The sequence below is a fragment of the Coptis chinensis genome, chromosome 1, assembly GCF_015680905.1.
Source record: "Coptis chinensis isolate HL-2020 chromosome 1, ASM1568090v1, whole genome shotgun sequence".
Lineage (NCBI taxonomy): Eukaryota > Viridiplantae > Streptophyta > Magnoliopsida > Ranunculales > Ranunculaceae > Coptis > Coptis chinensis.
The window spans coordinates 2,573,965-2,598,175 of record NC_141456.1 but is presented as its reverse complement, the minus strand read 5'-3'; the positions used below and the strand labels follow the sequence as shown (position 1 = coordinate 2,598,175).

The window sequence follows — 24,211 nt, the reverse complement described above, 5'->3', positions numbered from 1 at the left end:
GAAAGATGTGAAATCTAGTTGAAGTTTACATGTTGCCCCAACAGTTCGTCCCACTTCATTGTAAAAGGAAAATACCACTCCAAAGAGATAAGATTTTTGTTTTGGGAACGCAGGAACTGGATATATTACCTTAAGCTGTAAAGGTATTGTACTATTGTTGATGTTTCTCAGTTTTCTACCAAAAATGGCAAAATTAGTGTTACCTAAAAAAAGAATGTAAAACTTATGTGGCTGTCTGTAGTTCTCTCTTACAATCATGCACAACACTGATGGAATGTACAGGTACAAGCACTACAAATGGTTGCACCTTCCTCCCATGCGCATTGGGATATTAACACAAATATGCCAAGGGAACCAACAGGTCCTACTCCCACTCTGCTCATGAGTCTCTACGCTCTAAAACCAGGTCTGGATTGCTTTTCTGGTATAACAATTTCCATTAGAAGTTTTCTAACCAAACTGCCTAGTCATGGTCCGAATAATTTCACGCATAGATAGATGAACTACTAATATTTTATGGTCGTGATCATTTTCATTCAGCTTTTCAGTTACCACTCTTGAGAAGTCTGGTTGTGTCGTTGAGCATTGGAGATTTGGGCTCACTCAATGCACTTGCGCATCAGAGAGTTCTGTTTTGCTTTTTTTGGGCCCCAACGACCAAGGTTGCTTGGTTGCATCTCTCTATTGCGGAGAAAATCTAGTACAATATGCTCAGAATGATTTGTAACTTTGTAAGATCATAAAGATTTAGATGTCGCAGCCATATCTTAAATAATCAAACACGGGATATGAAAAATGAACCATTGCTTTCCGACGAGAATTTCTTTCAAACTCTGTACCATACTACTGTCAACTGGAAGTCTGGCAACTCTTGTATTTTACTGCGCTAGGATAGTCGAGCAAATGTTTATAGGGCAAGTGTTCAAAATTAAAAATGCTAACCAAATGTGTCCTTAAGATAAAGACATTGACCGAGACCCATGACTCGAATAGCATTAAAGTCCTTGAACGTGAGAGCTTCTGCACTCATCTTACCATTTTCAAAGTCGTCTTTCTGCAAGTGTTACACTGTAGAACTTCAAATTAAAATTTTTGACCACTAAATACATAATCCCACTCGCTCTCCCAATTCCACAGTAATCAGATTACCTGCACCTGGGTGTTATGATGCGGTACAATAGTTGTGTTTTGATGCATGAACAAATTAAAATAGAAAACAAGAGTTGAGAGACGACAAAAGGAATACCAATGCTATAGAACAGATAACAGAAAGTGTTCAAGGCATCTGTGCTACAAAATTAGGAGCTAAATGGGACAAAACTGTATGGTAATAGAAATGGAGGACAAGAAAATCATCTCAATTGGTTTTCGAAAACCAGATTGATTGGGTTCCCACAGGGTGATTAAATCAAACACTGGACATAGAGTAGCGTTTCATTAAATAATACTGGAAAACCAGGCTTTACATCAACTTTTTTTTTTATCACTACCCAATAGGTAGTGTTTCATTAAATAATACTGGAAAGCCAGGCTTCACATCAACTTTTTTTGGATCGCTACCCAATAGGTAGTTAGGTAAACAGATGCTGTTTTAGCGAAGTAACTAATTCTCTCATTTTCCTGTATTCCAAAGCAACAGGCTTCTGCGTTCAGAGGTTTCTTAGAGCCAGAATCCTAAAGTTTCATGATGCACTAAGGAAAGAAACCATTAAAACTAATAATAATACATATCATCTTCAACGAGGTTTGGGATGCTCACAATTTTTGGGGAAGAGACTCCCTAAGATCAAGCAAGAATTGAGTGCATCTCCTCACCATCGCATTTCCATAACAGGAAATACTACTCAAAGAATGTAGAACAATGCAGGATCTTACATCACTGCTATATTCAGGAATTCAATTAAACAAGGCTGAATTACCATAGCGGTCTGGCGGATTTCAGATATAACAAAGACCAAGTAACACCTCACTCCTGCTGAAATCACAATAAAAACACAGTGGCAATGCATAAAAATAACATTCATAAAAGAGAAGGGATATTTTCAATTTTTACTTTTAATGATTAAGTGGATAGAGATGATGTCACCATTGTTAGCCGTCAATTAGTCCAACAGATCAAATATATAGCTGAACTTCACTTGGGACATGTAAAGGTGGACGGTCGAGTCAGACCCAGAAAGCTCACATCTTCTAACGCTCTTGTATACCCTTCTTAGAGATATCTCATGACTTATAGTAGGAAAGGTCTTGTATCACGATAAGATATCTGACGTCGTTTTGAGAATCAGTATGATATATTTCAGAGATTTCCACCCCCAAAACTCAATGTATCGATATTCCAACTCAATGTGACCACTCTGACTAGCAGAAGGATATCACTAAAGTCATGGCGTAAACACAAGAAATATTCACCTAATTTTCCATTCAATTAAACATTGCAACTGTAGTAACTCCACGAGCACTTCCTAGCCTCGGATTGGACAAGAACCAGGAAGGCATCACTATTTCCTAGGCAACTTGATCGGAAATAATGGGGTTATAGTGATGAGATGGTGATGAGATGGTGGAAGGAAGGCAACTACAAACATAAATGGAGAGAGAAAAACCACGAGAGAATGAGAGAGCAACCCACAGAACACCTTCTAGAGGCGTCACAGATGAAGAGGAGTCAGAGAAACAAGAAAGTGAGTTCGAGATGCTTTATGGGAAAGGATCATTGAAAAGACTCATTCAGAGAAGAATGGTCAGGATACACAATGACTTGTTAAACCATCGAGAAGAGGAAGAAGATGTCAACCTGACTGATGGCATCACACATGACGGAAACATACCTGGAACACGTGGGCAACACACTGATAAAGGGGAAAATGAAGCAGTAATCCAAGACATGGCAGTGCAAAACCCAAAACTAAGATCCGAAATATTAGGATCTGACAAGAAGAGCGATATAAGGGCAGACACAGCAAAGTCCAATCATGTGGAAGCAGAGCAGCAAGTAGCATCTCGAAGTATAAAGATACAGAATAACAACTCATTAGATGTGGGCAAGACGCAAGATGATACCATCAAAGCCAAGCCAGTGGTTATGACTGCGCCAGTGATCAGTGCTGAAAGTGGTAATGTGGAACAGGACAATGGTGCCACTAAGAGTACGTGGGCAGATATAATTGGGAAGAAAGCTGTAGGAAGTGCATCACTTTCCTATGTTCCTCCAGCCATAGTGAATGGTAAACCAGTTATACACGTCACAACTGCGCAATTTTCAGAGTATAACAAGAAGTTCGATAACTTAATTGTTGGTTCCTTTGTGGGTAGACGGATGAATTACAATTATGTGAAGGATATTGTGAGCAGAACGTGGGGGATAAAAAAATTTGCAATGAAGCCTTATGGGGAAGCAATGTTTACTTTTAAGTTTGAGACTGATGAGGAGAGACAAGCAGTATTGGATGTCGGATCCTTTCATATCGCCAGCCAATTGTTTGTTGTGCGGCCTTGGAGAACGTTTGTTGAAGCAGAAACGAGGGAACTTCGAACAATACCAATTTGGGTGATTGTCAAAGGCTTGCCAATGGAGATGTGGAACAAGGATGGCTTTAGCCAAGTGGGAAGTGCAGTGGGAATACCAATGTTTACAGATCGATTAACTGAGAATATGGCCAGAACGAGTTATGCGAGAGTATGCGTCGAGATCGATACTGAATGCTCGTACCCAGATTACATCCCAGTCATACTTGATCAAAGGAGAGCGTACAAAGTGACTTTTGAGTATAATTGGAAACCACCTAAGTGCGAGAATTGTAAAGTTTTCGGACACGCAGACCAAAGATGCCCGAAGAAGGAGAAAACGGAAACAGATACAAGTAAAGTATGGCTACAGAAGGAAAAAAATGATAGGAAGGAAGAAGAGAAAGGAGTGAAAGGGAAGCAAATAGGAAGTGATAAACCAAAGGCGGCACTCGCAGAAACCTCAGGGAGCAAGGAAGCACAGGAAGTACATATAGTACATATCATAGAGGATGGAAAGGGCTGGGAATCACCCAGCAAGAAGCACAGATGTAAGGCCAGAATTTTGGAAGGGGAAGACAGTCCACAAACTGGGGAACGAGAGGAGAAAGAAGGGAAAGAAACAGAGAAGATGAGGGCAGAAGGAACAGAGGTTGAAAAGGAGCAGGAAGCTAGTGTTAGCCAGCAGAGAGAAATACGAGACAAGGGGGAAAATAGTCTGGAGAAGAGAGATACTAAAACACAAGAGGTACATATGAATGAGTATCGAGAAGTGAGGCAAGGTGATGTAAACAGAACTGAGGAAAAAAAGAAGCAAGGGAAGGGGAATGAGGAAGAAGAAGGTGATAAAATGTCAGGAAAAGAACCGACCAGAATCAGCAGAGGAAAAACACTGGTGACAGAAGGCCAAAGAGTACAGGTGCTTGGGCATGGAGATAATCGATTTAAGCATCTAACTGAAAACAGCAGCACAGGAACGATACTGAGAAAGGAAGAGGGTAAAACACCAAAACAAGTAGAACGAACATCACAGAGTACGAGCAGTAAAGAGGTGGATCAAATCAGAACAGTAGGAATGAAGAGCAGCAGTAAGGCCAAAGAAGGATCAATAACGAGTCTCGTTACTAAGGCACAGCTGGGTGGACAAAAGGCAAGTACTCCAAAAGAAGGGAATCGATACAGTCCCTTGAACTCTCAAAAAACATTGTAATGATAAGAATCGGGTGTTGGAATATGAGGGGATTCAACCAAGGATTCAAACACTATGAAGTAAAAGAGATGATAAGGAAGTTTGAGCTAACCATTATGGGGCTGCTAGAAACAAGAGTCAAGGAAGCGAATATGGCACAAGTACTGAATAAGGTATGTAATGGATGGCAATGCGAACACAATTATAGTAGCAATGATTTGGGAAGAGTATGGCTCTGTTGGAACACACAAGAGTGTGACATGGTTTTGATTTTAAAGGATGGGCAGAGTATTACAATGGAGTGTACTATGATTAATGGTAAGAAGTTCTTGGTAACAATGGTGTATGCTTCAAACAACATGATTAGCAGGAGAACATTATGGAATGACCTAGTCAATATCTCAGACACGACGCTACCATGGATAATTTTAGGGGACTTTAACTCAGTTCTTAATGCTCAGGAAAGAGTGGGTGGCTCAGAAACAAGAACTGTACACTTTCAAGACCTCCTTGATTGTGTAACAATGGCGGGATTGGTTGATATGAGATATAAAGGCCATTTTTTCACGTGGAGCAATAAGCAAGAGAATAGAGCGTGGAGAAAGTTAGATAGGGTGTTAGTTAATGCTGAATGGGTAAGTGAGTTTGGGGATACACAAGCTGAATTCCTGAATCAAGGAGCTACATCAGACCACACGCCAATGGTGGTATACCCCTTAACACAAAGGAATTATAAGAAGAAGACCTTTCGCTTCTTCAACTGCTGGATTCAAGAGAGAGGGTTTGTGGAAACAGTAGAGGAGGCGTGGGCAATCGAAGTAGTTGGGAATCCAATGTACACCTTCATGAGGAGACTGAAGAATGTAAAGCGGGAACTGATTAAGTGGAATCGAGAGGTAGTGGGGCAGATACAATCTAGAGCAGAAACGACAAAGAAACAAATGAATGAGGTGCAGACTAAGCTACAAGTGGATCCTATTAATCAGAATCTTATTAAGGAAGAGAGGATAGTCATAAGGGAGTATGTGAAGGCAGCAAAAACAGAAGAGTCTTTCTACAAACAGAAATCGAGAGATCAGACTATAATTCTGGGGGATAACAACACGGAATACTTCTTTAAGTCGGTTAAGACAAGAAGAAGTACAAACAGAATAACTTGTTTGAAAGATGCACAAGGGAAAATCTTAGAGGATCTGGAAGACATTGGCGAGGAATGTGTTAACTATTACAAGTTACTATTCAGTCCAAAGGATTTACATAGGGTAAGCTTTGCTGATTTTGAAGGAACGCATACAAGGGAAACATTAACACAAGAGGAGAAGGTTCAGTTGCAAGAGCAGATATCGAGAGATGAGATTATTGAAGCTTTAGCAGATATAGATAATGACAAAGCACCGGGAATGGATGGGTTTAATTCTTTGTTCTTCAAGGCATGTTGGAGGATCATAGGTGATGATTTTGTCAAAGCGATAAGGAATTTCTTTAACTCAGGAAGAATGCTCAATGAGGTAAATGCTACATGTATTACTCTTATTCCAAAAGTTCAATGCCCTACAACTCTCGGAGAGTACAGGCCTATTGCATGCTGCACGGTCCTGTACAAATGCATTACAAAGATTTTAACCAGAAGAATGAAGGATTTCATGCCCAGAATGGTAACACATAACCAATCAGCTTTCATATCAGGAAGAAGCATACAAGATAACATATTGCTGTCACATGAGCTAGTTCACAACTATCATAGAGAGTCGTATCCTCCGAGATGTATGGCTAAGATTGATCTAAAGAAGGCATACGACTGCGTGAGATGGGAAGCAGTTATTTTTGCATTGAAGAGAATTGGGGTACCTGAGAAGTTCATCAATTGGGTTAAAGTGTGTATGGAAACTGCTACATACTCAGTGATGTTAAATGGCTCTCCATATGGCTACTTCAGAAGCACCAGAGGTATAAGACAAGGAGATCCAATGTCACCGTATCTGTTTGTTCTTGTCATGGATCTGTTCACTGATCTTATGATGAGAAGTGTTGCGGAAGGGAGGTACAAGTTACACTTTAAATGTCATGATCCAATTATCACTCACCTCTCGTTTGCAGATGATCTACTAGCATTCATGCAAGGTGAAGAGGACACAGCTAGGTGTCTAAGCCAAAACCTACAGAAATTCAAGAGATGTGCAGGACTAGAAGTAAACATAAACAAGAGTCAAGTTTTCTTCTCTGGAATGGACCAACATCAATGCAACGCTATCCAAAATGCATTACAATTCCCTATGGGAACTCTGCCAGTGAGGTATCTGGGGCTTCCATTGATTACAACAAGATTGAAATCATCAGACTGCATGTCATTATATGGAAGAGTTCAGAAAAGAATACAGAGCTGGAAAGGAAAGTCACTGTCTTATGCAGGGAGATTACAGCTCATCAAAGCAGTACTTAATAACTTAAGCATTTACTGGACTGCTTCGTTCATACTTCCTATGAAGACTATTGAGGACATCAATAGATTATGCAAAAGATTCTTATGGAAAGGGCCAGACCTTATGACAGCTAATGCTCTAATTAGTTGGGAGGACATGTGCTTCCCCTTTGCTGAAGGAGGACTGGGTATAAGGGATTTGAAAACAGCAAACAAGGCAGCAAACCTGAAGCAAGTATGGCAGATTGCAAGTAACAAGGAAACGATTTGGGTTCAGTGGGTTAAGAAGAACTTAGTCAAGCAAAAGAACTTTTGGGAAATGAAGATACCAACTGATTGTTCCTGGAGCTGGAGAAATGTACTGAAATTGAGAACCGAAGCTATTCCGTTGATACTATACAAGATTGGAGATGGAAAGAACACGAATCTATGGCAAGATCCATGGCATCCAACAGGCATTCTCAGAGAAAGATTCCCACAAGTGTTACGCTATGCATCTACAGGTAACCTTAACTCTAAAGTATCATGCTTTATAGAGAATGACAGATGGGCAGTACCACAATACATAAGAACACAGTTGAATGATATAGTCACTGTGATGGAAGAGGAGGTTGAGATTGAAGGAGGAGAGGATAGTATTGTATGGAGGGAGTCGTTCACAGGAGAATTCAATCTTAAAGATACCTATGAAAGCTTAAGGAACATGAGACAGATGCCAGCTTGGCAGAGTTTGATTTGGTTCCCGAATAGGATTCCGAGACACTCGTTTGTAGGATGGATGTTTTTCAATGAAGGGCTGAAAACGAGGGATAAAATGCGACAGCGAAATGTCATAAATGATGACATATGTGTGTTATGCTGGAGGGAGACGGAAAGTCATCAGCACCTGTTCTTCGAGTGCTCATACTCTCGGAATATTTGGTGTACGCTGCTGTCATTATCGGGCTACAGCAGACAGAATGTGATAACTTGGCAGGATGAAGTCGAGTGGTTATGTCAGAAGAGTAAAGGAAAAGGAAGCAAGGCAGACGCACTAAAGCTAGTCACAAATGCTTTTCTCTACTGGATTTGGAGAGAGAGGAACAGCAGAATCTTCGAGAGGAAAACAAGATTCCTTAATCAGATGGTACAGCTCGTAATACAGGATGTAAAGACAAAGATCAACTCGATCACATACAAGATGGAGGAAGGGCAGGAAAGAGACGAGTTCATGCAAAGATGGAATGCACACATTGAGCCCATTTCGATAACAGCTCGAAGATGCAAGTGGGAAAGAGCGGGAACTGGAATAGTGAATTTGAACACTGATGGAACACTAACAGGCACGCTAGGAGGATGGGCAGCGAGTTTAAGGGATGATCAGGGACAGGTAATGGCAGCAGCTAAAGGGAAGTCGCACTTCCACTCAATCGCATTCATTGAGCTAGAAGGACTACATCAAGGGCTGAAGTTAGCGAACAAGCACAATATTAAGAGGATCAAGGCCCAAACAGATTCAACGAATGTGATCTCACTCATAAAGAACAAAAGGAAGCCATGGAGAGCAAAGAAGATGATAGAAGACATAAAGGAACAGATAAACAGCCTAGAGTCATTTCATATTACTCATATTTATAGAGAATGTAATAGGTTAGCAGATAAACTAGCAGAGAATGTACCAACTGTTTATTTTATTGAACTCACCCCAAGCTCATTTTCTGAAGATATAAAGAAAATTGTGTTTGAAGATGCTAACGGGGTCGAGTACTTAAGGTTGTAATAAGTCCTGTTTTTTTCTCCCTATGGGAAAGGGGTAGGGGACCTCTTAATTAAAAAACCCCGCTTGCCTATCAAAAAAAAAAAAAAAAAAATGGTGGAAGGAATACCGAATCTCTTCCTCAATACAGGTTCCAAAGTAAACTACAATCGAGCACTATTTTGTATTTTATTTAGAAGTAATCTCATTCTCAATCACAAAGTCTTATCAATCTCCTAAAGTATGTTTTTAAGCTTCAACGCTCAAGTGCAATTCCAGACAGACGTTGGTCGACACAGGATGTACTGATATATATATATATATATATATGTGTGTGTGTGTGTGTGTGTGTGTGTAAAATTATTTATGGTATCTGTAACTCATGCCACGTGGCATATGTTGACTTGTACTTACTACATCAGCACTAACTTCCTCCTTGCCAATTGCATCCTAAAAAATGAAGGTATAATATTCGAGCAACAAAAATTACACTTCCCCGCCAAATTCACTAATACTACATTAAGTATAATTTTAGCACTGGTTCCTCAATTATAACTAACGTCTAAATCCAAGTAGCACACTCATACTGTAAAAGCTACACCGAAGATTCATCATGGCATTAACTAACGTCTAAATCCAAGTAGCACACTCATACTGTAAAAGCTACACCGAAGATTCATCATGGCATCAAATAGCATTCAACAGCTACATTCTTGGATAAAATAGCTATCTAGAAATTTAAAAACAAACACGAAATACCAACAATAACCCTGAAATTTAAACAACAATAGGACATAGGCAAAACCCTAACCCTAAAACTTGTCACACTCACATTACCTCATTTACAATAACGATCGGCTTTCTTCTTAACACGGTCATCAAGGGCTTTCTCAACCGAGGTCAATTTCTCTTTCGGGTCGTACCCGAATTTTTTAGCTTCAACTGGGAAAAGTTGGTCATATTTCATACGCCTTGCCGCATCGATAGAGTAGATGTCAGTAGAAGCTTCTCCACCGTTGATGTTTTCGGAAGGAGATTGATCTGACGGTGGAAGTTCTTCTATGGATTCATCTTGTTGTTCAGGTTTCTTTTTCTTCTTCTTTTTGTCGATGGATTTGTTGACAGTGGGAAGTGCACCACCTTTGAATTTGAGTCTTCCTGTTTTTGCTCTCTCGTATGGAGTCGACATCATTTAATACATCATATAACATTGAACAAGTTATCTTTTATAGCCCCATCTCTATTTGGGCTTTATTAGGTCCATTAAATATACTTTGGTTTTTGGACTTGGGCCTGGGCTTGGGCTTCATAGACTCTTAGATAGAACAGCTAGATACTGCTTCGAACGATTGATTAGATAACTGAAATACCGCTAGGAACAATTGATGGATTAGATTTTCTAGAGGTCTCAAGGTTTTATATATAGTTATCTAGTAGTTCCTCTACTGGAGATCTTACCGGAACAGGACCCAATCTAGATACTTGTTGTTGTCTTTGGGACAACTCACGTATCAATCCAGGAAAGCCTTTGGAGGTGGTGGCTTTCGGTAGCCTTTCTTTAGCGATATTACAAACAAGAAATTGGTCACAAGACCCATTTTTGGATGAAAATCATTCAGGTGAAAATAACCCGAAAAAGTAATTTTCGAGTGAAAATAACTCGTAAGGACAAATAGCTAGCCTGAATTTGAAATAAATATTTTCTGATTTTACTATTTCTGTTGTTTTGGTATAAACAATGATTGTTCATACTTTATGTTGTTGTATGAACAATGATTGTTCATACCCAAATACGTGAACATACTTCATATACTATGTTGATGTATGAACAATGCTCATAGTTCATGTTGAGATATAAACAATAATTGTTTATATCCCAAATATGTATAAACAATGATTGTTCATATTCCAATATGTATTCCATACATTATGTTGAGATATTGAGGTATGAATTTATGAATAGTGATTGTTCATACTCCAAAGATAGTGTAACTGATTGTGTTCAAGATTTTTTTATACATGATAAGATGAATACTAGTTTTAATGAGACTTTTATAGCTCTAATTCCTAAGATTTCTAACCCGATGATATCTCCAAGTTTAGACCTATCGGTCGATTGTAATTTTTGTTATAAAATCATATCAAAACCTTTGGCTAATAGATTGAAAGCACATATAAATAAAATTGTTTCTCCTTTCCAATGAGCTTTCATAAAAGGTAAGAACATAGAAGATAATATAGGCTTGGCTAGTGAAAATTTTCATAATATGAGGCATATGAAAAATAAAAAAAAGGTTTGTAGTTTTAAAAATGGATATATCAAAAGCTTATGATAGAGTAGAGTGGTCTTTTATTGATAAGTTATTCTAAAGATTGGGTTTTAATGAAAGGTGGAGACTCATCATCTCCCAATGTTTGTCTACTGTCTCTTTTAAAGTGCTTTTGAATGGAGCTCCTTTGGATATTGTTATTCCTAGCAGAGGGCTGAGACAAGGAGATCCTCTCTCCCCCTATCTATTTATCTTGGTCTCAGAAGCTCTGTTTAGGATAATAGCTTCAGCTGAACATAAAGGGGAGTTACATGGGATAAAGATTAAAAAATGAGCTCCACCTATCACTCATTTATTGTATGCTGATGATCTAATTTTGTTTACTAAGGCTAATCTTATAGAAAATGGGAATTTAAAAAAGATTTTAGAAGATTATTGTAAGGTGTCTGGACAAAAAATAAATTATGATAAATCTAGCTTTTATAGCAGTAGGAATGTAAATAATAAACATAAAAAGATTTTGAATTTTTTTTGGAAAATGAGGTTTTTTTATAGGAAAGATAAGTATCTTGGGGTTCCTATAGTCCTCTCTAGAAAGAAGAGAGATGATTTTGACTACTTGGTTGATAAGGTTCATGAGAAGATAAAGGGATGGAGGGCTAAAGTTCTTTCCTTGGCCGGCAGAACTACCCTCATCTTATCATCTAGGCTGTGGTATAAGCCACACCAATTTTTGCAATAGCCCTTATCTTCTTCCAACATCTACTTGTGAAAAGATAGATAAGGCTTGCAGAAATTTTTGGTGGCATGGTACTGAGGAAAGTAAAAGCATCCACACTATGGGGTGGGATAACATTTGTAGACCTAAGGCCCAAGGTGGCTTAAGATTCAGAAAAACTCAAGATATGAATAGAGCTATGCTAGCTAAGTTGGCTTGGAAGGCTATCACTGATAAGACTTCTTTGTGGGCAAAAACTTTTATAGCTATATATGGAAGGCATTGGTTTGATGGAGTTGGGGGGCACCAGTCCCAAAACAGAGTTTCTACTCAATTAAATAACTGTCTAAATGAAAATGTATTTTCTGTAATTGAAATAGATACAATAATAATAAGATTTGATGCTGCTTTTTTCAGGAAAAATGGAGAAGCGGCAGCTGGAGCTATGGCATGGGACAATGAAGGAGGTTTAATAGCAGCAGCCTCAAGGAGATTCACAACAAGGGATGTAGAGGAAACATAAATGGTGGCAATAGAGGTAGCAGCAAAGCTAGCTAGGAGTACAGGCGTTAACTCCTTCTTGTTCGAGGGAGATAGCAAGCTAGCAATCCAGAATGTTGTAAACACGATCGAGTCAAATTCATGTAGTTGGAAACTTGAACCTATAAAGTGTATGGTAGATGAGGTTTGTAGGTCTTTTGGGTTTCTTATCCGTGAAGACTTGCTTTCACTCCTTAGTCTACCGATCATAGCAGCACCCTTAGCTTGTCACTAGCCCAAAGACTCACCTAGGGGTACACAACCAATTGAGCTAGCTAGAAGCTCTTGTTATAGGTGTAACAATAATTGTTTATACCTCAAATAGGTATGAACAATTATTGTTCATACTCCAATAGGTGTTCCTACTGACCATACACTATGTTGAGGTATGAACAGTGATTGTTCATACTATATACACTGTGTCATTACGGTTGAACCAGGCCGTTTATTATTTCACGTCAGGGGTATACTTGACTTTTCATCTACCCGAGCCGTTTTTAATTTCGCGTCAAAGATATACTCGACCTTTCATCTACCCAGTCGTTGTGAGTGATTAAAAAAAAAGTTGGTTCTGAGAGTTATTTTTTCCCTCGATCTGTTCTGGAGAGTCACTCCCTGTATTACCAAAACTAAGTATCCAGGCTGTGGAGTAAAAACTAAGAATTAGAACAATTGGTTGTTGTATCTAGAAGAAAAGGTTGGATCTTAACATGATTAACTAAACAAGAAGAAGCAGAAAGCCAATCGTATAGTTGTAAATTGCAGTTGCTTTGTGCGTGTGTGTGTATATATATATACAGCCCGGCTCCTAAAAGGACCTTAAATAAGTACCAAATCTAAAATGCCCACAACTTCACCTACAAAATGATTTAAAACCTAATATTTGAGGTAAACACTCCCCCTCCGCGGGGACACGCTAGTAATACACAGGTAGAAATGCTAGATATTTTCACCTAGCAAGAGTTGAACTCAAGACCTCTCATAAACCAAATGCTCTGATTCCATGTAAAATTGTAAATTCTCCATAAGCTCGAACTTATATGAATGGTCAATTCTATTTATATATTACTAGGTATTACCCGTGCCTACGACACGGTTTGTTATGAAGTGTTTATTATATTGTTTGTGGTATTAATCTTGGTACACCCAAATATTTTCAAATGTGTAGGCTATGTGGGAATTTGTAGACATTTTATTTTGAAGTAGTACTATACATTGTTATATGTGTGGCCTATGTTCAAAACTTGCATGTTCAATATTTATACTCTAGGTATTATCGAAGGCACGAAGTGCTATTGAAGTTATTTCTGAAGCAATATTTAAATTGATCGGAGAAAATAAAAAAAATAAAATAGTAGTAAAATTAGGATAAGTCAAATCTTTTTATTCTAGTTATTGGTTTTAAGCCCGTGTTTCTCAACTTCTCAAGTCGATAGCTAGCAATACTAATCTGTATCTACGGAGACCTTAACGACATAATAAAAGTACACTACACAATAAGTTACCAACTATATCAATAATTAAACTAAACAAATGCCAAACATTAACATGTTTCTTCTTGATGTGGTGAGAATCAAGTATTCTGGCCTACCAAAAAATTCAAATATGTGAATTAAAAGGAGGCCTTCCAAGAGTGCATGAGCTGTCACCAGCAATGCGAAGTTACATGGCTTTGATAAAATTCAATATATACAATCCTTACTTATGCTCTCACTTATTATACTACTTGCTCAAGTTCATAGATTGTCTCAATTACAATGCACATTGGGCCATCAAAAGTGAAGCTTCGCTGAAACAATGATATTATATATATGACTGCAAAACCCACACATCAAAACCTAAAAGAAAAAACCCACACAATTAAGCCAGGGTTTTGAATAAGCCAAATAGCTTTAAGGTTGCTTTGAATGATATACTCTGAAAGCTTAGTAAGTTCATGATTTTTTTTATTATTATTTTTTTGTAGTATATACTCTTCGAATAAAAGAAAAGATTGTTGTTGTTTTTGTTTTTGTTGTTGTCGTTGTTGTTGTTGTGTGTGTGTGTTTTTTTTTTTAAAAATTATTATTATTATTATTATTTTTTAATTTTATTTATTTAAGTATATACTCTTCGAATAAAAGAAAATGTTGGGGTTATTTTTTTTTTTTTTTTTTGTAGTATATACTCTTCGAATAAAAGAAAATGTTGTTGTTGTTTTTGTTGTTGTTGTTGTTTTTTTTTTTTTTTTTTTTTTTTAATTTTATTTAATTTTATTTATTTAAGTATATACTCTTGAATAAAAAGAAAAAGTTGGTTTTTTTTTTTTTTTTTTTTTTTGTAGTATATACTCTTGAATAAAAAAAAGAAAATGTTGGGTTGTTGTTTTTTTTTTTTTTTTTTTTTGTAGTATATACTCTTGAATAAAAAGAAAATGTTGGGTTGTTGTTGTTTTTTTTTTTTTTTGTAGTATATACTCTTGAATAAAAGAAAATGTTGGTTTTATTTTGTTTTTTTTTTTTTTTGTTGTAATATATACTCTTCGAATAAAAGAAAATGTTGGGTTTATATATATATATATATATTTGCCATTTTGTTTTTGTGTAGTATATACTATTTGAATAAAAGATTTTTTTTTTCCAAAACATATAAAAAAAAATATAATTTCTACTTTGAAAGATAATCCTATGTGAATAACTTAGCCAAATAAAGAAGACAAAGTACTTAAATAAAACTTACAGTAAAACTTATTTCCAAACTTCCAATTCAATGGGAATCGAAAGAAAGTCACCATCTCTTCTTCGATCTCCGTTTAACTCAATACTACAAAATCAATTACTTCGGATATGATGTACATTCCTTACACACCACAGATTGCAATATCAGCGTTTAAACATTGCCATCTGCCCTCTCAAAATCACAACAAAGCTATACATGTGGCACCTTTGAGATAATTCCCTTGAGTTATAGTTACTTAACTTCAAGAGTCTTTTTTGTTGTCTTTAGTGGTGGTAAGAAAAGCTAATGTACAACAACTTCAGAGATGCTGGCATTGCCGTCTTGATTAATTATGATACTTCAAAAAGTAAGGTGATCTGAGAGAGGTTAGGCAATGATACCGACAATTAGAAACAAACTGACACCCAATGCAAAGTTTAGCCTGATGTCTAATCCCAAGGATCCCGCTTAGGCCTAAGACCTACCTGCAGCATTTGCAATGTAACATGGTAAAGTTATTCACAATTTAAATCAAACTTTTTGAAAAAATAAATATTGAGTACAAATGTTCCAATCCAACGTCTAGAAATGCTTAATTGAAAAAAAACGTTATGACTATATAAATGAATCATCTGTCGTGGAAAGAATAGACTTACAAAGCAGAGACCAATTACAGAAGCTAGCAAAACACTCAGTATTACCCATAAATGTTTTAATGTAAATAATCGGCAATTAGCAATACCTCACAAACATTTTAATGTAAATGTTATTCTTTATTCCAATACAATTTCACGATCTATTTTCCCATATACAAAAGGATTGAAACTGTACATGTATTCTAACTATAATCATAAGGTATTCAAATGACAAATGAAATAAATAAAACTTTCAAGAGGGGTTCCAAAGTCGCACATAAAAATTTACCAATAATATAATAGTAAAAAAAATCCAAACATTAAGGCATTTAAGGGCTATGTTCACTAATGAAAAGCTTTAGCCGACCAACCAACTGTACCTAAATCATGTTTCAAAAAGATTCAAATTCCTCTATTAACCGCTAAGATCTAAATTAATGCCTAATTTTGAAACCACGTTTCCTACTGTTTCAACGTTACCCCAAAGGACACTGCTAGCTAGCATATCTTTTATTAGTCCACTCCTTGTGCCTGGCACATTTTAACATGCATGTGCAAATGCTTTTGTATTGGATGTGCATTTGGTAGAATGCTTGAATTCATTTATGAAATGACTTCCAAGTCATGAAGGGAAAAGAAAAATTGAAAAATCCAGCCTCAAGAAAGAAATCTTAAGAATTTTCTTTTAAAAAAAGTTATGGGCTAAATTTCTTCAATCTTTAATAAAGATCGAAATTATTAATAATGAGAACATTAGGGGAATTAAGTTAGGAAACTTCTTCATTTTTTGAGTTGTAAACAAACTATTCCTCCATGTTAGCAGTATATACTCTTTGGCTTGCAATGACGCAAAACCAATACGCATATTTTCAAAGAAAATCTACAGTTCTATTCAAATCTGAGTCTTTCAGTAAGTAAACAATATATGTTTCTTACTGAAATCTAAGTTTGGTTTATTACTAAGAGTTAACGAATAATTGACTAAAATACGAAATGTTCCCAGTGAAACTGCTTAACCCACTTATATTTATGTCATCGAACTGAAAATAAACCAGTGAAATACATAAAATATGCCTCATTGGCAAAAGCATTATGCTGCCACATCAGCAAATAACTATAGTGTGCAATCAGGAAAACATCACCTATGCAGTTGATCAACCTAAAATGAAGGGGTTTTTAAGTGTTAGTCCTACTATTAGTACGGAATTTTGGTTTTGGTATATAAATCTTAAATATTAGTCTTTAGTCCTACTTCCGGTAGTTGCCCATCAGTCAACTTAGTTGACCGTCAGTCAACTCAAGTATTGGAAGTAGGACTAAAAACTATTATTTAAGTTTTTTTTAATACCAAAGCCTTATTTAAGGTCCTTTTAGGAACCCATATATATATATATATATATATATATATATATATATATATATATATATATATATATATATATATATATATATATAATTGACTTTTTATATAAATTCAAGCTTATAGAAAAATTGGCAATTTAACAGGTCTCACGCGAGTCTTTTGTCCTATGCATGGGAACTGACTGATGCAATACATTAAATCATTATCGGCATCGTCTCATGGAATAGTCTCATATTCTTACGAGAAGAAAGTGGTGTTTCTCTACTATTGTTTTGCATCCTAAGATGTTCTAAAATTTGAATCTTGATTCTTTTAGTTTCTCTCTTTAATTATTAATTAGAAATAATAATGGTATAATTTTTTCATGCTAGAAAAGATTAATGTGATTTTAGCTATAGTTTTTATTATGATCATTAACTATCTCTATTGCCTAGTCCTAATCACCTCTAATATTAGCTCTCTTTACCTTCCATGCAGTTGTTATAACACTTTAGCAAAATTATTCCAAGGATTTGAAGATGTTAACTTGTAATTAGTTGTAACCAAAATTTGTTTATGCATTACTACATCATATAAACTGATAAACTTCACATATATCATTAATCATTCATTCATTCACTTCTACCTTGGAGAGAGTTAGAAAGAAGCATGAGCAGAATGCAATTAACGTAACACGAAGAAGAAGTTGGTTTGAACTTTGAAGTACAACAGCTAGCGAGGTTAGTATGCGAAAGTAAAACATAGTTTTTCTACTAATAAAAGGTTATTACCCCCTTTAAATTATTCTTGAAAAATCTTGGTATGTCTTTTTTCCACTACTTGTGTTTGCTTATCTATACAAACATCCTCTATAGGTTGGTGTCCAGTAATCCGATCCTGTATTCTCGCGATAAACTTGAGGTGTACAAGAAATAGGAACTAAACAAAGGCCCCTACTCTTCAGATCGAATTTCAACTCCGCTTTTCCTTTTCTCTCTAGCATCCCCCAGGGATCCTGAATTAAGACCAAAATTTAAACTAAAGAGTCAACATCTACATATATGCTGAGATCCCTTAAAATGATCAGGGATGATGGATTTAGATGTTCTGCGTTTTATGTATGTACCTTATTTGCATTTGCCTTCATGTATGGATTGCTAAGTAGCTGCATGAGGATAAATTAAGCATCGTTAAAAATGTTTTTCCTTACAAACAAAAAGTTATACTACTAAATCGCTGCCAGTGTGATGCTGCTACTGTTTAGTTCCTGTTGAATAGGCAGATACTGTTCGTATTCCCGTTCTCATATGCACTTTCTTGTTTCAACTTTCAACTAAAGCTAGGTGCATGAAAAGGTTAGTAGCGTAGTACTGTTACACAGTTAACATAAAAATCAGTGTTTCCATGGCCATTGTTTGTTGTTTACCTAGAAATAGGTACATCGCCAACAACAAATGACAATCGTGATGATGACTATGATTGTGAAAATGATAGTTATGATGATGATATTATAGAAAGTAAGAGAAAAGTAAAGACTCAAAAAGCTATAGTTACCTGCACTTGCTCTTGCAAGAACTTTATATAGCCGATTGCTTCTTGCAGCACAGATGCAGTATCGGTCTGAAAAAAAATTGAATGTCAAAAGAAATTAAGACACAATTAATGTGCGTGTTTTGTCCAAATTTCTGATTAATTAGTTGCAAGGAGGATCAATTTGATATACCTTTCCGAAAGGTGACACAATTTGTTGAAGGGTAGTTATCCTATCTCCCCACTTGACTTTAGGAGGTTGTACCTGTGTATTTTTAAATTTCTGATGGTAAAAGAAAGCTTACGCAGACCTAACAATCACAAGTTTGATTGAAAATAAAGTGTTAGACTACCTTGACAGATGAGCCTGTAGAGGTCTCATGCTTAGGCTTTTTGAATTGTGCCTCCGAAGTATCCTCAGATCTTTTCCTCTTCCCTTCAGTTACAACTCCCGTTCCTCTTGCGCTTCTGCTTGCCTGCAGTATGATAATCGAAATTTGAATAATATTATCAAGAAATAAAAGTCAGGAAACAAACATATACATCATTGAAAATTTGTGCTTACTGGAGCCAAAGAAACTTCATTTTGCTTTTGCTGTCTGGTGCAGTGGAGGCGGCCTTTAAACAATGCCTAGACGACTGAGGATCTACCATTGGCTTATTTATACAACCATTAAATGAAATAGCATCTGCTAGATTCCTTGTAAACCATGGTGCTTCTGACATTCCATAGTAGTACTTGTCGTTGTATCCCATAACTGTGGGGCTGTTGTGACCCATACGGTATTTGCTACTGTTATTCTTCGATGATTTATGCAACAAGGCCTCCGAATCTTCTATCTGTTGATGCTGGCTCTCTACTTTCATTTCATGGGCGTAACAAGGAAGGAAACTTGAACTGTCCGCTACTCCATACATGGTTGAATTGGACAGATTTTGAGAAAGATCAGGTTCCGAGTGCTGGTGCATTGAGTCACGAGACATATTACATACTGGTGGCTGAGTAATTTGGTGATCTACTTCTGGACACGGTGGTGCAATGGACCAGTCAGTAACCAAACTCGACAAGTTAAAGCTCCCACTAAAGCTGTTTAACTGTCTGGCTATGTTGTTATACGATGTCGAGGTAGCAAGTTCCCAACCATTGTCCATTCTTGTCAAGTAATCAAAGGCTGCTGGTTCAAACAATTCTGCCGGTAGGTTTTTGGATGACAGTGTCTCAAGAAAGTTTTCTCCAACATCTTGGTTGTGGTGTAAACCTCCGCTGCAGCTACCTACACTTCTGCATAGAAATATATAATGATCCCTTCATTAGGTACCACACCACATCTAGAATTAAGAACTTTCAAACAGAAGTTGGTCATTGGCGAGACTTGGTCATACCAGTAGGTTTATGAAAGAGTTCTCTTCTTTTGAATTAAAATAGCGTATAAAAAAAAAAAAAAACTTTAGAGCTTTGTCCGGCCAGTGCACTTTGTATAGTAGAACAGATTGTCTTTTTCATTTTATTTCTATTTTTTGGTTCTTTTTAGATGCTTTTTCCACTCATCTCAATTATGCATACATTAACTTGAAATGATGAACAATAATAGAATCCACTTATAAATTTTTTGATTGTTGATAATAGTTATACTATATGAACTTACAATAAAACTTTGCTCCATAGATGACTATCAGCTGCACGTTCTCCAGTCAGTCCATCCGAAGATGGAGGTTGAGTTAGTTGGCGAGATGACTCATCAGTACTTAAACCAGAATGATTTGAGGTATTGGTAAATGAGTTTGAGATTGAAATATCTTCTTCACACGAAGAGTTAGAATTAGGGTTTGAAGGGTGCCATGGGATTCCATTATTCCATGAAGAAAGTGAGTTTCCATGAAGCTCCCATATGTGTAATGAAGAGGATGAGTTCGCCACTGAACCTTCTGACCCTTCTTCAGCCATAACTTATAATTAGGTAAATGCTAGCTAGTATTTGCTATTTGGATGTGTTCTTTCTTTTCCATCAGTTGTGAGTGGGATTGGAATTTAAGGTGTTATCCGTTGCTGGTGACGCATGCCTTAAGGGCTTTAAATTATACTAGGGGAGACAATAGAATATGCAATCTGGGTTCTCCACTATAGTCGTGCACAATTATTATAGACTGTGATGGGAGATGAGTCTTGGGCTTGGAAGCACACCATGCCGCCCGCGTAACCACCAGTTGCACGTACAGGTGAGCGCGCACACACACACCCACACACACAGCAACAAACCTTATTTCACGTACGTACTTTTAGAGTTGCCATAGGTGGTGCCCGTTTGCAACGTAACTTCTGGACCTCAAGTATCATGTTATGAACAATGCCCTGAACAAACTTCAAGAGCTAAACATCCAAACAAAAGTAATTACAGTTTAAAAATTCTTTCTCCAACTCAAATTAATCACATATACAGTATTTAGCCACTTAGCCAAGATTGGTTGAACGATTTTGGAAATCTTTCAAAGACGGTTCATGGATTATGTATAGAAAGTTTATGAATATGGAACTTGTTTGTTTTGTCTTTAATAATTTGTCAGAGACATGGAATTCATGGAATTGTGTCATGATGGTAAAGAATACACCATCATTTTTAGACAGTAGATAGTGTAAGGAACTAAGGACACAGGGACACAATGGCAAAAGGAAGATTACTGTGCATGTGGGCCGAAGGCACTGGCTTTTGTCTACTACTAGGAGATAGACAAAAAATCATAAAATTACAAGACTAAGTTTGCTGTTACGTTTTATAAACCTTAAGGAGATGCACATACCATTTCTTAGTAATTCATCTCAATTTTGGTATCACTCTTGCATAAGCTTATGATAGTTGCATAGTATAAGCGCAGGGAACGTGAGGCTCCAATGAGCTTGTATGGATCAATCTGTGATTTCTACTTTTCATATTAGTAAATATATAGTAATAGTATATAGAGTAATTTTCATGGGAGGTAACTTAAATAATTAAGGAGTCTTAGCTTCCATTAGTTGCTCAAACAATAGAATCTATTAGAAAATAACTTTTTTTTAAAGAAAAACTTGTATTACTAGTTGCATTTGTAAGAGTTCTATGAAGTATGAACATGATGCACATTAGAGAATTGAGTGGTGTAACTCTTTCAAGTGCTTTGCTACATGTTTTGATCAACTAAAAGGAATCAACACTTCATTATGAATTGCTTCCAAGTGGTGATCAATTTTCTCAAACAGGGGGCCGGGGTCATACAGAACATGAGTTATGTGAGGAAGGGAAGATAGACATAGTTAGTCAGAAGATGAGTGGGAATTCTCTGGACAAGCATGATTTGGCAGTAAGAAATGAGATTTTATCTCAACCCCTATTTTTTTCTAAGGCACGCCACCGTATAGTCGTACTCTGAGTGATAGAGTACAATCTTGTTGACGTGTGGGGATTAAATAGCTACAATATCAGCCCACTTTGAGCGCGGGCTTTCTTGTTCTCAGATCAGTATCTTCTGGGATCAGTTTGAAGTTTGAACACATTCAAACATGAAACTGACTTGAATTCCATCTGTTGTCAATTTCTCTGTTTTATTATTCATGCAGGCACAAATGCTTAATAGTAAATGTTAATTTTCCCAAAATCTCAATTCACATTGGAGTATTGGACACTTTTGATCTTTATCTATAAAATACGAAAGAATTACAATTCATTCCTTAATTCCCAATATTATTTGTCATCTTCATGCCCAACCAAATATAGCAGCGATGGTACCCAACGATGTAATCAGCATCGTAATTGACCAAACATTGGCACGCCAATGTTCTACACGCTAATGATTCTTCTTCTTTGAATTTAAGCTTTAGTCCTACTTCTTCCATCGTAAAAAAAGGTGTACTTTAGGGTCTTTACTTATTAGTTCTAATGGTTTTGCATGTTTTACACTTTTACCCAAATTAGATCGAGTAGCAAATCTGATCAACGACACAATTTAAGACCACCGGTCCTGTAGGCGGGTATTTTAAGATGGTGGCTTTCAATGTCATTCTGATCTAGCTAAACGTTACCGATGTCTGATACCACTAATTTTTTTTCCCGTTTGCTTTCATTTCCATTGACCCTGGACATAAAAGGATTGGTTAGTAATGGACCAGCTATATTTACATGAATTAATAATTAGTTGTTTCCAAAATAGGTTGAATTGGGATTCAGTGATATGACCATTGATACTAATAGTCTGATATTGATTTATGTGAATTTTTGAACTTAGTGGTGGTGCAAAATAGAGGAAGCGTGCACCCTGCCCGTAGTGCTAAAACTTTTTAATATTTTTATTTCTTTTAACACATAGAACTTTCATATTTTTTTTAGAAAAATTAAGCTGCGGTTAAGGGCAGACCCCACCTATTATATTGCAAAAAGTTAAACCTTATAAATCCTCCCTAAGAGTTAGATAATTACAAGAAGTTACACAAAGACAACAAAAACTACAGGCTTCAAGCCTAACATACTTGAGAGTTAAGATAGTACGCTGACCATGCTACATTCCAAGCTAAAAAAGTAGAGATACTAATCCTACTTCCTGATCATGATTTTCTTTACAATTTTAGGATGATCATTCCTAAGATGATTATGCGCTTTCTCGTAGTTGCAAAATAATCATTTGCAAGCGCAACAAACATAAGTATTGAGTCCCAAGGTATCATCTCAATACTCTTTGGTGTGGTCCTGAAGATGTCTCATCTTTTTGTTTTTCGTTAGCGAATTTTACATTTTTCATCATTGCAAGCGCCAAGATAGACTCTATTTCTCTGATGCAAGCTCTTGAATCCTTTTGCTTCTTTTTGGCTTCACAGTAATTCATTGATTTTGATCCTCAGAAAACGCTACATGCCTTGATGAGCTCTTAGGCAAAACAAGTGTTGGGTCTACTTTATCTCCAAACAACTTGGTTTCATTCTCTGAGAGATCATCCTCTACATCCTCATATCCAACAACTAACCCTTCATACATATCTCGTTCTCTACTATTCAACAATTGGTTTATCGGTAAAATTCTATGGCGATGACTCTCATCTGCACTTGCCACTCCTTCAATTGTGTGCATATTAGCAAGTGACTCATCCTCTAAATAGGCTTCACTAGAGTTCAAAAGTAGTGGCTCATTCTCATGCTGCTCAACTTATACCTTAACATGTTCCCTATTCACATAAGGAACAATGTCAGTAATCAGTGTCTCATTTGTTACTGGAATGATCACATCAACTTGATTGGGCACTCCAAGATTTGCAGTGTCACTAGTTTCATCCCTTTTCCCTTGTTGAGGAATCCATCTCCTTATACTTCTAATGTCACATCTTCCCGTAGAATGCCCAAACTTATTGCACTTCGTACATAAGAGAGCCTTCCATGTATATTCCACCCCAACCACCACATCTTTCCCTTTCACTTTGAGACAAATTGTAGGTTCATATTTGTGATTCACATGGATCTGTATACATAAATTCTTGCAAATAAAAGTCGTTTTGCAGTAGTATCATCCATGAACATAGGTCCTCTGACTAAACTGGCAATATAATGTCCACATTTCTTTCGTAAGATCATTTAGTTTCACCCACACTAGAGCTGTTGTGAGCTTACTTCTCT

General features: G+C 36.6%; 1 protein-coding gene and 1 pseudogene across 6 annotated transcripts; both read right to left on the bottom strand.

The window, feature by feature from the left end:
• Positions 1–934: 934 nt before the first annotated feature.
• Positions 935–10,074, bottom strand: LOC147521276 (uncharacterized). 5 transcript variants are annotated; one of them, XR_015219941.1, is made up of 3 exons: positions 9,688–10,074; positions 1,920–1,975; positions 935–1,149 (listed from the first exon to the last, which is right to left on the bottom strand). XR_015219941.1 is itself a non-coding variant. In XM_086603828.1 (2 exons), the coding sequence occupies exon 1, from the start codon at positions 10,040–10,042 to the stop codon at positions 9,689–9,691; it is 354 nt and encodes a 117-aa protein (XP_086459954.1). In that variant the 5' UTR covers positions 10,043–10,074; the 3' UTR covers positions 935–1,149; position 9,688. The 5 variants fall into 5 exon arrangements, 3 of the variants coding, with proteins under 3 accessions (XP_086459954.1, XP_086459919.1, XP_086460008.1); XR_015219980.1 differs by having other exon boundaries at positions 1,920–1,972; XM_086603828.1 differs by lacking the exon at positions 1,920–1,975.
• A 7,691-nt stretch (positions 10,075–17,765) lies between these two features.
• LOC147521275 (uncharacterized) lies at positions 17,766–20,634 on the bottom strand (annotated as a pseudogene). The gene is made up of 7 exons (XR_015193899.1): positions 20,229–20,634; positions 19,148–19,864; positions 18,936–19,058; positions 18,776–18,847; positions 18,607–18,672; positions 18,179–18,217; positions 17,766–18,067 (listed from the first exon to the last, which is right to left on the bottom strand). The product of XR_015193899.1 is annotated as an uncharacterized LOC147521275 (transcript).
• Between the last annotated feature and the right edge of the window lie 3,577 nt (positions 20,635–24,211).

Bases quoted from the DNA above. Each gene is read 5' to 3' on its own strand.
- LOC147521276 (XM_086603828.1), bottom strand. From the start codon at position 10,042: ATGATGTCGACTCCATACGAGAGAGCAAAAACAGGAAGACTCAAATTC.